Genomic DNA, 14,945 nt, shown 5'->3' with positions numbered 1-14,945 from the left:
TGGCACCAAAGTTTTCTAGCTCACCGATTCCTGAAGGGAAGCCTCGAGCAAGTAAGTGTTAATACTTAATAGCAGTAGAGAGTCATTGTGATTAGAAGAGGGCAGCTAATGAACTTAGTTTACGGAGATTCAGAATAGAGATGCATCAGGTTAAAGCAATGTTTCCCTCAAAATACAAATATACTTTCTGAATTTGTAGAGGCACTTTTGAAATTTTGGACAGAGTTTATAAATCTTCCAATACTCTTTGCACATGTGACATGTGTGCTTCTTGAAATAACGGTCAATTAATCTAAAACAGTAAATTTACTTTGCAAAAGAAATTATTTCAGAGAATCATGGGAGCAGCTAAAATTTGCAAACAATAAAAGGGAACAATATTCTCAAACTGAAAACCTCAGGGTCATCTTATAGTCATCTAATCAGCACACCAAAATCAACTGACTGAAGGGAGATTTGCCCTAGATATAGATCTTTAACATGTTGGGTACACAACCCAATTCGTCTGCCATTTAAACTCCCATGAATTGATGATGAGAAACCTGTCCTCCATCCTGGAAACCGCTGTTTCTCCTTCACATGAATAATGTACAAACTTGGTGATGAAGATTGGCAGCCCATGACAAAGCAGTTGAATTTCCGAGCAGGGACTCTAACTCTTGAGAGGGTGAGCACACATAAGCCACTACTAGAAATGCCATACGTCAGAGCTTCATCAGCGGAAACTGAGGAAGAACTAGGTTCTAGCTGTGCTATCATTGCCTCAAAGTCCTCGACCATTGGAATGCCATAATCATCAAGTTCAAACCGCTTTTCTGTCAATTTTTCGTACATTCGGTACTTTGCAGATAGTGTCCGAATGCAAGATTTCCTGACACATTCAACTAACATAAGTTGAAGCTCTTTAAAATTGTCAACCTCAGAGAACCATCTTACCCAACGATGAATTATTCCTGCAAACCAACTTATGATTAGCTCATCATCTTGCAAAACAAGGGCTGAAACATGTTTAGGGAAACCTTCAAGATTAGTTACACCATAGCGATTGAGGCACTTCTTGATATAACTAAGAGGCGCATAAATCTTAATGGCAGCATCATCAGGGCAGGTATACATTGATTCCTTATTCTTCAAGCTGGACAACAGTGCTTCTGTAGCAGCAGTTTCTGATGAGATATAATCATTAGCTTGCTTCTGAAAGTTGTTAAAAGCATCTCTGAGTTCCTGCGGAAGTGCTGGTTCAGCAATGTATTTTGACAGGAGCACCTCCTCATTAGCTTCATTTTTGGCATTGATGTCCTGCATCCATACCTTGAGTAAAGTTTTGAACCAATGATCTGTCTTCATGCCCTCTTTCCTAAATTGTGCAATGTGATCCAGCAACGGAGTACTGAGACCAAGTGACTTGATCTCAGACTCCTTTACCCTCCTCAAACCATATGCCAACCACTTCTTTCCTAACCTAAGATTCATAGCATCCCATATCTCTTGCTTCTGACAAGCAAATAAACGGACCTTCTCCTTCAGCTTGTGAACAGTTTTCAGCGCAGCACTTTCTTTTGTTGCGGCCTTAACTACGGTGCCAGCAAACTGCAACCCCCGAGAGTCCTTTTTTACTGGCACAAGACACAATCCATCATCAACTTTCAGGTAAAGCGATTTGCTTAAGTAATCAACAACTTCAGACTTTACAGTTTCTGCTATGTCTCTGGACCCCACAACTGCAACAAAAATCTCATCCATGTATCTGCAAGCATATAATCTCACGTTTGGCTGGCCCTCTGTTTGATCTTCATTATTTAGATCCCCATCCTTCATTTGACTTCTAAACCAGTGACGCAACTTGGAGCCCTGGTTGTCTGTAACATTTTTTGCCCCTGAATAAAGGCCTTCATGTTTCATGCAAATCCTAAATACTTCATGGTCAAAACTGTCAAGATAAATATTCATCAGGATTGGTGCAAGTACTCCTTCTTGAGGAACTCCATGGCCCTTGGGAAACCCTCCAAATACCAAATTGATCACCTCGGCATCAAACATATCTTGCATGAATGCCACTAACTGGTCATCAACAATCTTTTCCTGTATTTGTGAAATAAGCTTCAAGACCACATCACTATCCACCTCCTTGTACAAAGGGACAGTAAAGCACCAATCTGGAAACCCAATTTCAGTGGATATGAACCTCAGAGCTGAGTGATATCCTCGCCCACTCCGACAACCATGTGATATCTTGGAGAACTGAGGCCTGTAAACAACCTCAAGCACCACCCTAACTGCTTCCTGGATAACTTTCAAGTTGAGCCGTGGAAGAACAATGCGCTCTCCTCCTTGCCTCTTTGCAGCTACTGAGAAAGAATTCACAGCGATATCAAACTCTCCGCTTCTGAGCTGCTCAGCCAATGCGATGAAGCAAACATCGTCCCTTGGAGACGCCAGATCGACATTAGAATTCAGCCGGACAATGTCGTAAGCATCCTCCAACGTATCGGCACTAGCCACCACCTTACCCATGAGATCGTAAAACTTGCCGTTCAAATACTGCGCCTTGACCCTCTTTTTTATCCGGAGCTCGGCCAGCCTCTTCCGCTCCATCCGGGACAGGGGCTTCCGCTGCCTCTGAGCAGCAATGGTTGACTCCTCAGCGAGAGAGGCCAGGCTCTTCGCCAGAGACACCGGTGGTTCCTGCGATCCGGCAGCGCTCTCCGCTGCATCCTCGATTCCATCAAGCAAGAAATGCGCCTTGTAACGCCGGAAGCATGTGGTGTAGCGTCCTAGTTCAAAAAATGCAAAACGCAACATTAGCGGCACAATTTTTACTATGTCACAGGAGAGGACGTTAGGATGTCGGATAGGTCACGCACCTTGCTGTGGTGGCCGGTGACTGGAGATGCCCCGGAGGAGGCGGGCACGGCCAGATGCCAGGAAGGACATGGAATCAGCTTCCCTGGTCTAGCGGGGCATTTGGTCGAGCAGGTGGTGTGCACAGGAGGACCAGCGAATGGCGGAGGCGAAGTCCCCCGTCGGTGCTAGATGGGGCTGGATCACCGTGTCCAGCCAACGGACGCCTGGTTCCCTCTCTAGCACCGGCGGTAGATACTGTGGTGGCTGCGCAGCGCCACCCAGTCAGGTGTCTGGCGGGCAGAGAGCGGCGAGGTGGCGACTGGTCCAGGCATCCCGACGGCAGAGCATCCAGCGTCCGATGGGCAGGGGAAATGGGAAGGCTGTGTAGCGGCAAAGGCCAGCGGCGCAAGACGGCGGTCCGTGCGGCGCCGGCGGCGGAGCAGCCGAGCAAGCACCGCCAAAAGAGTCGCGGAGACGGTGGAAAAGCCGGCCGAGCGCCGTCAGTTACCAAAAGACTATCTGAAGTTTTGAACTACTAGTGGCGAACCGCTCCTTTCACCGCCTGGTTTAATCCCGATTTTTTATAAGGAAAAAACCCTTACATATTCAGAGAAGTATTGCAACAGATCAGCCCACCTATCAATCTTGCGTGTTCATGAAAAAAAAGCAACAGATCAGTCCACAATCAGAAATGCAAACTCGACAAACAGCAGAAAATGTTCTTCTTCGTCGGTTTCTCTGACCGAACATAGCGTCGTGGTCGAACTTTCAGGGAGAGGAAAAATTTTCACCACACACTACACATTTAGTCATGGACTCACCCACTTACGACGTCGGTCTCACTGCTCCCCCGGCGTAGACGGAGAAATGGATTGAAGGGTTGTTTGAATCGTGACTGTATCTTTTCCTTAAGGCACCTCCAACGCGGACGCTAAAAAAGATTGCTAGGATTAGTGCTAGGATTGATTTCCCTGTAGTTATTCCAGAATCCCGGTCGATTGAAGGAAAATATGTGGCATCGATGCCAGCCGAGGCACCAAGCGCTCCGTTCTTTTCTCCACACAAACTCAGTTGACGAGAGGGCAAGCACCTACGTACATTTAGATACATTAAAACTGAGCACCCTTCCAGCCCTCTCAGGCCATCAGCATTTTTATCAGTTGGATTATCTCTTTTAGACTTTTCTGGCCGTTCGATTCGCTCTTAATCGCGCCCAAATCACACGTACAGGCTTCCTGACGATCGCTAACCTTCTCGGGCCGCTGCTCCGGTGATTTTTTTGGGTACCTGAGATTCAATTGGGCCTACTGGGCCTGCTCGCGAGCCTGGTCTCTTTCGCTCGCGTGGCGGCTCTTCCCATGGACGACCGAGCTAGGTCGCGAACGATGCGGGAGCGACGGCCATGGCGATCCTGGTGGCTGGGCAGGAATCCTACAGCCTACTGCGACACAGCCTTCCCTGCATCGTCGCCTATCACAGCCTCAAGCAATGGTGCACCTCCCTCTTTCTTGATCTCTAGCAGACTAGCAGCAATGTCCACCGCTAAGCGCTAGCTTTCCAAGTAGCAGCACCCCCCCCCCCCTCGGTCGTTTTGCTTACCACGACAACACGTCCCCCCGTCTACCTGAGTGCTCAGATCCGGAATGTGGAACGCCACCGCCGCTATCATCCAGGGCCGTATGTTGCCGCCACTGGCCTTGTGGCCCTGAATCAAGGGGATTTGGGTTGGATCAAGAGGATTAGATTTGGGCGTTTATCTATGCATCATGACACCCTCCTCCTCTAGACGTTGTCGTCAAATCCCCTCCTCCCAAGGTAACCAGTCAATCACCTTCATACAACTTTGCAAACTTTTTTATCTCTGTCTTCCACTCACCCCCGTACGATATTTCATCCAATCTACGATTTCTCTCTGTTCTGGTGGAGCCAGTTGCAGGTCAAAACGTTGTGCTATGAGGAGGTAAAGGAAATATTTATGGAGGAACTCAATGTTCAGGTATTGGTAGTTCTTTCTAATAATTTTTCTATGGTGTCATTTGATTAATATAGGTAATTGGTTGTTGCAAAATATAATTACGGTTTGCTCTTTTCAACTTTAGTGATATCATGCCATCATCCTCATAGGTGTGTTCTGCACGTCATGTTCTTTGTAGCTTTCTTGTGTGGAAACAACCAGCTAGAAAAGGCAGGAAGTGTGTCTTAGTGATCATGTTTCAGTACTGCACACAAGAAGTTACCCGCTCTGAGTTTTATTTTATGAAGCAGACTTGAATCTTTGCTCCAAGTGGAAGAGAGTGTTACTGTCAGACAGTATTGGTTGCTGTTGCAGGATTACAGTAATAATTTATTAGCTAGGAATTTTTGTCAGCTGAGCATTTTCCTCTAGACGTGTGTGCCATTTGGAATCCCTTCGGTCCAAATCAATTTCTTATCTATGTTCACTCTATGGTGATCCCATATTTTTTTATACTATGTGATTCCTTCATGCTTCTTTCATTGGTTCATATTTTACGATGATTAATTACACGACAAGGAAGGTTTATATTTATCATATTTTTGGTAGAATCGGTTCTATGTGTGTTTGTTCCTTTTCGTTCCATCGAGTTAGGCATGAAATAAGTTCAAGTTCAATTATTGTTTACTTCAGCAAAGTCATGCCTTGTTGTATCAGTGTGTCGGTAGACCTCATCTCCCACTATGCATGTGAGTTGCTTTGAGAACCATGGCAAAACAGATTACAATGTAGTTTTGCTAGATTCTTAATGACTTCACTTTGTTTGCATGTGGATAAACTAATAGGCGAGCCCTCTAACTGTAGTTTAACTTATCTACTTTAAGAGTAGGCCTAAGCGAGCATGGACAAAACTTTTGAATCATCTACCTGACAAATCATAAATTTGTTACATGTAAATATTTTGATGTTCTAATCTAAATGCAATCAGTTGTTTTATATTGTTATTCTAAATATCAAGGTAACAGATTACTTTGTGTAATTCTAATATCTAATTCAACAATTCCTTCCATCTTATAAATCAAACAACTTTTGCGTATACCATCTATTGAGTTTCAGATGGATGCTAAGATAGCAATGGAACACAAACTTGGTTCCACCGTTAGTACGTGATTCTGAAGTTTCTCAGTTGGAAATATTTAGTACTTACCACTTGCTCTTCCTACAGTTTCCCCCTCTTCTACAGATTAGCCGATTAAGTGCCTGAAACGAAACCAAATGCTATATATGCCGGAGCAAGCAAATTATCAAGTACAGTATACTAGAGTCTATGAGCATCTTGAATTCTGTTGCAATATATGTCAACATCCAAAATTTATTTTTCACCTTGTTGAGTTATGAGTAGCAGTAATACTACATGAAGATTATAAATTAGGTAAGTTTTTTTTTGCTCTCTAGAGTACAGACTCAATATGTATAATATTTAATAAACTGGCCTCAAGAACACAAAGGTCTGTTCCATACTTCCATTTCATTTTCCCACTCCTCATAAATACTCATGTTGCTTATTACAGATTGAAGGTATGCCAAAAATTTAAGCAGAAGGCAATGTTTGCTACAGATTCCTTTAAATGTCTATTTCTTTAGCACGTCTCCCCTTAGTATATAATTCATAGAGATAAATTCTGAATAGCTCTAGCCAGGTATAAATTTAGGACCTTTTTTGTATTGTCGAACAGGGTTTCACTGCAATGGGAGCCATAGCTCAAACTTGGGATAGCTCTGTGTCAGATGAAATATAGTTACGCAAGAAGCGAGCTTGCCAATCAGGCTAGACTATTCTCAAACTTTTTTAACAAAATTGCAGAAAGCTTGGTTGTTGCCAGTTGAACAAATGTTATGTTGTCAAAGAGGATTCAAGTTTCATCTTTTCTGTAGGTAGTACTCATTCAACAAAATTTGATCGACTCCTTGCTGAAATTTATTTTAGTACTAATGCATAACCAAGCCATGATATCTAGCTTGAGCAGCTCAAGAAGAAGGTACTAAAAGTATGTAGGTGCACTGACATTTTACGCATGTTCATATTTATTTCTGTTATAACTTTTATTCAGTTCTACTTTTCTGTCTGTGATGCAGGCGGTTCCCGATTGGTTAACATTTCAGTTTGGACCTTATTTAATTCGTGCGAGTCTAACGACACCCCTTTCAATGCTGGTTCATTTTGGTAATGCTTTTCATGTATCAAATGGAATTGATGGTCTGCCACGTTGTTACATACAATTTTCAGTATGGTTATTCTCTAACAAAAGAAGAAAACAAAAATGAAATATATGATTACTATATATCTCCACGTTGCCTGTATGTTAGTCTGTAGAATACCGTTAATTGATATTTCAAAATTATAATCTTTGACAACACTTTTGTCCCATAAATGTGATGCGCTCCACAAGAAATAACCAAGTGCATTAGGGTCACCTATATCTTCTTTGTTTCCAAACATGGCGGCCCTTCGTAGAGGCATGTGAAGATGTCATTTATGCACCATATATACAATCTAATGATTATTTCTTTGGCGGTATTGATTAGTTCTATTTACTATCTAAATAGTTTTGTATGTTGTTATACAAGCCAATTTGTATGTATGAACCTTTCTTTTACCGTTCTTGATATTACTGAATAATGTACAATTATATTTATGCAATTTAATATGTTTCATGTGATCTTATATTTACAGAAAATCCTCACACTTCATTATACAAATAGATGGGCGCAGCAACACGCGCCATCAATAATCTAGTGTGTTGAATGATGGGACTCCACACAGGCGCTAGGATAAAAAATCTTTTTTTATTATTGTTGAAGTGCCTGTTTAGGCGCCTTGCATTGAACATGCCCTTATGTTGCCACATTATTTTTGCCACACTTGCCTAACTTGATTACTCAAATTGTAGCTACACTTTGGTTTGAGTAAGAGAATCTTATCACATTTTTTGTGTCTATGACATGCGAGGTTCACTGCTCATAAAGTGTTAGATGTGGTAAAAACCCACCTAACTTAATCAAACTTGTCTACGGTGAGGTGTGTCAAAGTGTGGCAATATGTGGCTAAAAACTAAACAGGCCTTGAGATTCTCACCTGACTTTAGGCTGGCTGACATGTGGACCAAAATCAGCTGGACCGAAGTCGGGAAAAAAACACAACACCAGTCAAGATTTTACCTATTCCATAGCAAAAAAAGAATGACCGTAGGCTGCCGAGGATTGCTACGATCTACCTATTCTGCAGTTTGGACGTGAAGATGAGTGAAAAATGGAGGAGATTGGAGATTAGACCGAAAAGCCCATCTTCAGCTTAGACGAGGCCGACGGAGTCATAGTTTTGATTTTTTGGCATTACGTGGTATAGTTTTCGATTTTGCTATAAAGACGTGATAGTTTCAAAAAAAATCCAATACAAAGATATACTACAAACATATGTTAAGTAGCGAACTAATCTATGATTGGATGGTTAGAGGGACTGTGGTATCCCCAACCCACCAGGGATATGCCGGCCCAGTCTTTTGAAAATGCTCAGAGGTAGGGTGTGCGTGTGTGCGTTTTTAGATGTGAGTGTATGCACGTGTATATGAGCGTTTCTGTCTGTACTGTGTTAAAAAAAACATAGGTTAAGTAAATATCCAAACGCAGGTACGTAACACAACAACGGTATCTCACATTGACATGTCAAAAAAGGGCTAACACGGCAACGGTGTCTTACACAGACGCTGCAGCACAACAAAGGGAAACAAAAACCAAAACAAAAACAAAAAATCTTTTATATGTTCCATTATTTGTACGCTCGTCGATACAAATTTGACAACACGCGCAACGCAATAGTATCTTCCTTTTTGATGTCCGAGTACAACAACTTCCGTTGCACTTCTGCTAGGTTATATCTCTTTCTGAATCGATATAATGGTAGGGGGCAGGCATCATACTGTCAAAATCAGGCGTACAAGCTACCAATCGAACAGCAGAGTAATTGGGTACGAGTGCTTCGACCCTTTCCTAACTCTGACTGAAATTTCAGCTATCTTTTTGTGTATTGATGATGGGTCCTGAGGCTTTCTCCAGGTCCCTCCTGTTCATGTAAAACAAGGACTGTTTCTCTGAGAACGCCGATTTTATGCTGATTGGTGAAAATCCTGCGTATTCCTTGTCGGTCTTAGCCAGGCCAACCTCGAGAATATACTTCACCAGTTCATGTTTCTGGACGAATGGTTGTGCCGCAAATTCCTCCACCGGCATCCACTGCATTTGAGAAGCGAAGCATCAACAGAGTGTTTACACAGAAGTACTACTAGTTGAGAAGATACTGAAATAAACCAATAGAAGATGTCTCCTTTTCTGAGCGCGGCATTAAACAACATGATGCTGAAAATGCAGATCTGAATCACCTGAGCATCCTCGATTTCAGACTCTTGCTTAGTAATGTCGAAGGAATGTGGCCTTAGGATGCACACAAAAAATAGATCTGATTTTTCAAAATAAGCTTTGTGGCTCTGCCTGCACATTGGTTACCCACATGAGGAGACAACAGTTAGTTCACACTTAAAGCTAAACATATAGTTCTTGCCAAAAAACTGTAGAGCCATTGAAATAGATCAAAAGAAAAGGTTTCACTGTTTAATTTCCATTTACCGTTTGCTCTGATACTACGTGTTCCATTTTTATTTTTGCCTATATTATTCTTGCTAGCAGAAGGTTATGGAGTTTCGTGTCAGCAGATCTCAGTAACCTCCTTATCATCTCACGCACATATTTTGCATGCTGTACCAGAAGCCAGCTTAGGTGTCACATAAATGTATATTAACTGCTAAGTTGGTATCAGATTGACTTTCACAAGTTTCCTGATAATACTATGGATCTTCAAGAGATGGGGGAACAAAAAAAAAGAACATGAGGTTCAGTCATTACCTGAAGGCAAGTACCTCGACGAATTCTGCATCAACCTAATACATCATCCAGGAAGAAAAAGAAGAGTATGAGTAGCTATAATAGTATTCTGTCAGGATTAGTTTACCCATATGCTAGTACATACCCCTGTCTCTTCTTTCACTTCTCTTACAACTCCAATGTTAATATCTTCTCCCTACATGTATCAAGATCTTTACGATTGTAACGAGAGAAGGTGGTAAAGAAAGATCTATGAACAACATCTCTACATGTCCAGAGCAGAATATTTTACTGGTTCAACAACTCCAGTTGGAAATTTCCATATACCAGAGCCCTTAAGTACACCGCTTTTTTCCTGGACAACCAATACCTGCAAAAAGTATTGAGTCTTAGCGATGACACAAGATACATAATTTACCTATAAAGTCAATTTTAAAAGGCTAGATAGGTAGCAACACAGGCATGATTATCTGAATCCTTTAAATAGTGCTTTCATAGTCATTTGGTACCTCTCTTTTGTCATTCATTACAAAAGCTCCAACGCCCACACGATGAGTAGCATTTACAGGCAATGTATGAGGCGTGTTCGGGAGCCAGTACGCAAGCATTAGGTAAGTTTCTTCTGCATGATGGTACCAGAATCCTTCCTAAACCAAAATGAAGCAAAAGCGATTCAGAGCTACTTCAAACAGCTTCTTGTACATAAACCTTGCCTGGGATTTTATATAGTAAGAGAAGGATACTCTTTTATCATTTCTTTAAAGAAGGAAAAAGGAAAGACTGCGTTCAGACAGAGTTATAAATTAATACCAACTGATATCAAAACCTAGAAAAGTTGTTATTTCCAGTTAACAAGTACTACACGATTCTACTAAGTATTTCAATCCAGAAATAATAGTTTAGTGACAAGTTAAACTAAGAATACAGAGTCATCTGACTAGTTGTGCTACCAAAGAAATCTGGAAATATGTGAGTTTAGCTACCTCTACAGCTGATTGGATAAGGTTGGCAAGGCTGATTGGCAATTTTATCCACACACCTCTTTTTCCCTACAATGAGATCACAAAATTTGAAATAGAATCAGTGGAAACATCCTACAGAAAATTGAGCAGCTATGCAGTCTAAGTTGTAACATCATCTCCTTGACGTAGCCATGATTAATTAAATCTGATATTAGCATCCACATACACTAATCTTTACCTATCTATGACATGTCTTAGGTACAATTACTGATTTATTAATCATAATACAAATTGAATGGGACAATGTTCTAAAAAAAAGAGTCTTCCCTTGTTGAAATAATTTGATCTAGGCCTTCTTAGGGAGTGCATTATGCAGCTGAAAACACTTAACACTAGTTATACCTTATAAAGACCTTTGCGATCACATTTGTATATCAAACACCTTGTAGGATATGATTCATATCAAATATTAATCTATGCATTTAGGATATTTATGCTGCGCAACACAATATACACATGCATCATATAGTATGATGTCATTTTTAACAAGTCAAATTTCTACAAAATTCCCCATGGCCGATGAAACTACCTGCTCCCTCCATTTCGACAACAAAGATTTCAAGGAAGCTGAAAAAACTTGTGGATCCATTGGGGTGGTCATCTCAATAATGACACCTTCATGTTTGTCATTCACGAATGGTAGCAGCTCCATATCTCTTCCATTCGTGGTCATTGCCGATTCGGCGTCCACCTTTGTCGAATATATGGAAGCCGACATGGTTCTGCTCACCAGCCCACTTCTGTGTCTTCCACCCGCACCTAGTAGATTCGAGCAAGCAAATGTATGGACTGTCATCACGTAGATTACACATTTATAGGATTAAATGTAGGCAAAACTGCACTAGATATGCGATGTGAAGAATGATTCAGCTCTGTACTCCATAACTGTAGAATGGCCGGTAAATTGACAAAAGGGAAAGTGGTATAGCAGGAGTCGTGGTGCCACTCATGATTAAGTGAGAAAGTATCCGGTGGAAACCACCATATTATAGTGAAAACTCCGTGGAAATTATGTCTAAAAGCCTTTGAAAACTGTGTCCATCACCATCCCCTTTCTTTCCCTGTCAGGGCCATCTCGTTTACTGGTCGCATACATGGTCGTTTCCTTGGCCTACGTTCACGATCCGGTCTCCCAGCATCTGGGAGTGGGACGCTCCACGTCTGTCCACCCCTACCACACCTATTTCACTGGCGGCAGTTTTTACCGGATCACCAGAAACATCCCACGCGAGAGGCGAGCGCCGCTAGAATGAGAAAATCCAAGAGAGCACACCGCCATGATCCCAGATCGATCCGCACGTCGTCTACTGAGAGCTAAGCGCGCGACCACCAGCCGAGCCGAGCCAGCACGGGCCGGGGGCGGTGGTGGATCGAGCGGGCGGGGCAGAGTAGCGGAGAACGCACCTCCGAGTCCGAGGAAGAGAGCGCTGCGACGGTGGCGAGGCGGCGCGGAGCAGACGGGGAGTCTGGGCGGCGCTGCGGAGAGGGCTAGGCCGCGGCGGCGGCGGAGGAGGCGGAGCAGAGGCGCCCGCGTGGTGAGGGGGGTGGAGAGCGAGGGGGCGGCCATCTGACGCGGCGCACCCCTGCGCTCCTTTTATTACTGCGGGGACCCGGGCGCCAACGATGATGCTCGCTGCTCGGCTAGCTAGTTGTGCAGGGCCGAGGTGGGGTGGCGTCGTCACTGGCGTGGCATCGGCACACGGTGCGGCCTTGTCGCGTGGGCGCGTGTGGTGCGGGACGGGACGGGACGGGCAATGATCCCGCTGCTTTTCACTTGCGTCGGCTTGCTGGGTGGGAACGGCCGAGCAGGCGGCGGCTAGGCCGGAATGGATTGCGGCGATGGGGATTTGGCCGGATTCGCTCCCAGAGCGAGAGCTGTCGCGCTCCGGCAGGGGTGGGCGTGGATTGGAGTGGCCGCGGCGGCGTTTCAAGGTGAGGTGGGTTCCACTATTTTGAGTGAAAATGCGCCTAAACCCATTCAACTCATCAATGCATTGCATATTTCATCTAGTTCTGCAAAAACAGACAAAAAAAACTAACATATGCATGTTGTTTGGTTGTCCGCATTGTATCAGTGTTTATTTCCCGCATATGTACTTCTGGGATGAGCAGATGCAAACCACAGTTATTTGGATGTGTTAGGATGACAATTGGTAGGGTATGGGGCGGTAGAGCAATGTCATACCCATGTCCGTGCAGTCAACCCATGCCCATACTCTTGGGTATGAAAATTTACCCATGTCTATACCCGACAGGTACCCAACGGGTAGATCAAACAGTACACAAGTTATTCGTAATTTTACGTTCATCCATAGCACATTTGACACAAAAACATCTATCTCAACTCAATAACAGATAGATGAGTACATGACAATTATCTAAATTGAAATTGGCAATTGGTGACAACTTTAACATAGATTGACAAGCTCATGACACATTTCATCAAATAACATCTACACATAACGGATAAAATATTCGGAGCACCCATCAGCTAACATAAACGGCAGCTAGCACAAACAACAACTAGCACAAACTAGCATATATTGAAGCTCCACGGGTAAGGTCCACAAGTAGTATAAACAGGTAGGGTGTTGAGGGATGGCCCTCGGGCAGGCAATGGAAGCCAGATCCTTTTCAAAACATCGAGGCAAGCTAGGCCCCTCAATCCGGCTTGCCAACCCGCCGGCTTCCCAGCACGAGCCGGCTGGGTGAAGCGACCCGGCCCGGCCTGCTCGCACATGCCGGCCATCCTCAAGAAGTCAACCCCCAGCGGCAAGCAAGTGTGGCTATAGTGTGTCCCCCTTTATGTCAGCCACGGCGGGCGTGACAACGGCGCACCCCACGCCCCCGCCCGGGGCGGGCGGTGTCCTAAAGGCGCAACCCTATAGCGGGGCAGCGCTGACCGTCCCATGACGCCTGGCGTGGCGTGCCACAGTACCCAGCAGCCGGCCATACCCGCGCCCGATGGACTCGACGAGACCCACACCCGATGGACTCGGCAGGCCCGGCGGCCCCCACTGCCAGCTCCCAGACACTGACACTAGGGCCCCGCTCTCGTGTAATATTACCATTGTAGCCCTAGGGGGCAGCCTATAAGACCCCCTCCCTAGTGCCCTGATGACCCACAAGTGTAGGGGATCTATCGTAGTCCTTTCGATAAGTAAGAGTGTCGAACCCAACGAGGAGCAGAAGAAAATGATAAGCGGTTTCTAGCAAGGTATTCTCTGCAAGTACTGACAAGTGGTAACAGATAGTTTTGTGATAGGATAATTTGTAACGAGCAACAAGTAACAAAAGTAAATAAAGTGCAGCAAGGTGCCCCAATCCTTTTTGTAGCAAAGGACAAGCCTGGACAAACTCTTATATAGAGAAAAGCGCTCCCGAGGACACATGGGAATATCGTCAAACTAGTTTTCATCACATTTGTATGATTCGCGTTCGGTACTTTGATAATTTGGTATGTGGGTGGACCGGTGCTTGGGTACTGTCCTTACTTGGACAAGCATCCCACTTATGATTAACCTCTATTGCAAGCATCCGCAACTACAACAAAAGTATGAAGGTAAACCTAACCATAGCATGAAACATATGGATCCAAATCAGCCCCTTACGAAGCAACGCATAAACTAGGGTTTAAGCTTCTGTCACTCTAGCAACCCATCATCTACTTATTACTTCCCAATGCCTTCCTCTAGGCCCAAATAATGGTGAAGTGTCATGTAGTCGACGTTCACATAACACCACTAGAGGAGAGACAACATACATCTCATCAAAATATCGAACGAATACCAAATTCACATGACTACTAATAGCAAGACTTCTCACATGTCCTCAGGAACAAACGTAACTACTCACAAAGCATATTCATGTTCATAATCAGAGGGGTATTAATATGCATATAGGATTTGAACATATGATCTTCCACCAAATAAACCAACTAGCATCAACTACAAGGAGTAATTAACACTACTAGCAACCTACTAGCACCAATCCCGGACTTGAAGACAAGAATTGGATACAAGAGATGAATTAGGGTTTTGAGAGGAGATGGTGCTGATGAAGATGTTGATGGAGATTGCCCTCTCCCGATGAGAGGAGCGTTGGTGATGATGATGGCGATGATTTCCCCCTCCCAGAGGGAAGTTTCCCCGGCAGAACAGCTCTGCCGGAGCCCTAGATTGGATCCGCCA

General features: G+C 43.9%; 2 protein-coding genes across 2 annotated transcripts; both read right to left on the bottom strand.

The window, feature by feature from the left end:
* Positions 1 to 408: 408 nt before the first annotated feature.
* LOC125518674 (Intron maturase, type II family protein) lies at positions 409 to 3,380 on the bottom strand. Its single transcript, XM_048683498.2, has 2 exons — positions 2,865 to 3,380; positions 409 to 2,774 (listed from the first exon to the last, which is right to left on the bottom strand). The coding sequence occupies exons 1-2, from the start codon at positions 2,932 to 2,934 to the stop codon at positions 415 to 417; spliced, it is 2,430 nt and encodes an 809-aa protein (XP_048539455.1). The 5' UTR covers positions 2,935 to 3,380; the 3' UTR covers positions 409 to 414.
* A 5,217-nt stretch (positions 3,381 to 8,597) lies between these two features.
* NUDT2 (nudix hydrolase homolog 2) lies at positions 8,598 to 12,537 on the bottom strand. The gene is made up of 9 exons (XM_048683607.2): positions 12,160 to 12,537; positions 11,285 to 11,514; positions 10,717 to 10,782; positions 10,243 to 10,380; positions 10,026 to 10,103; positions 9,879 to 9,929; positions 9,755 to 9,789; positions 9,235 to 9,343; positions 8,598 to 9,088 (listed from the first exon to the last, which is right to left on the bottom strand). The coding sequence occupies exons 1-9, from the start codon at positions 12,320 to 12,322 to the stop codon at positions 8,864 to 8,866; spliced, it is 1,095 nt and encodes a 364-aa protein (XP_048539564.1). The 5' UTR covers positions 12,323 to 12,537; the 3' UTR covers positions 8,598 to 8,863.
* Positions 12,538 to 14,945: the final 2,408 nt, after the last annotated feature.

The sequence above is a fragment of the Triticum urartu genome, chromosome 7A, assembly GCF_056163025.1.
Source record: "Triticum urartu cultivar PI428250 chromosome 7A, HENAU_Tu73, whole genome shotgun sequence".
NCBI lineage: Eukaryota > Viridiplantae > Streptophyta > Magnoliopsida > Poales > Poaceae > Triticum > Triticum urartu.
The sequence above is the reverse complement of the archived record's forward strand: the minus strand, read 5'-3'. Positions and strand labels throughout refer to the sequence as shown.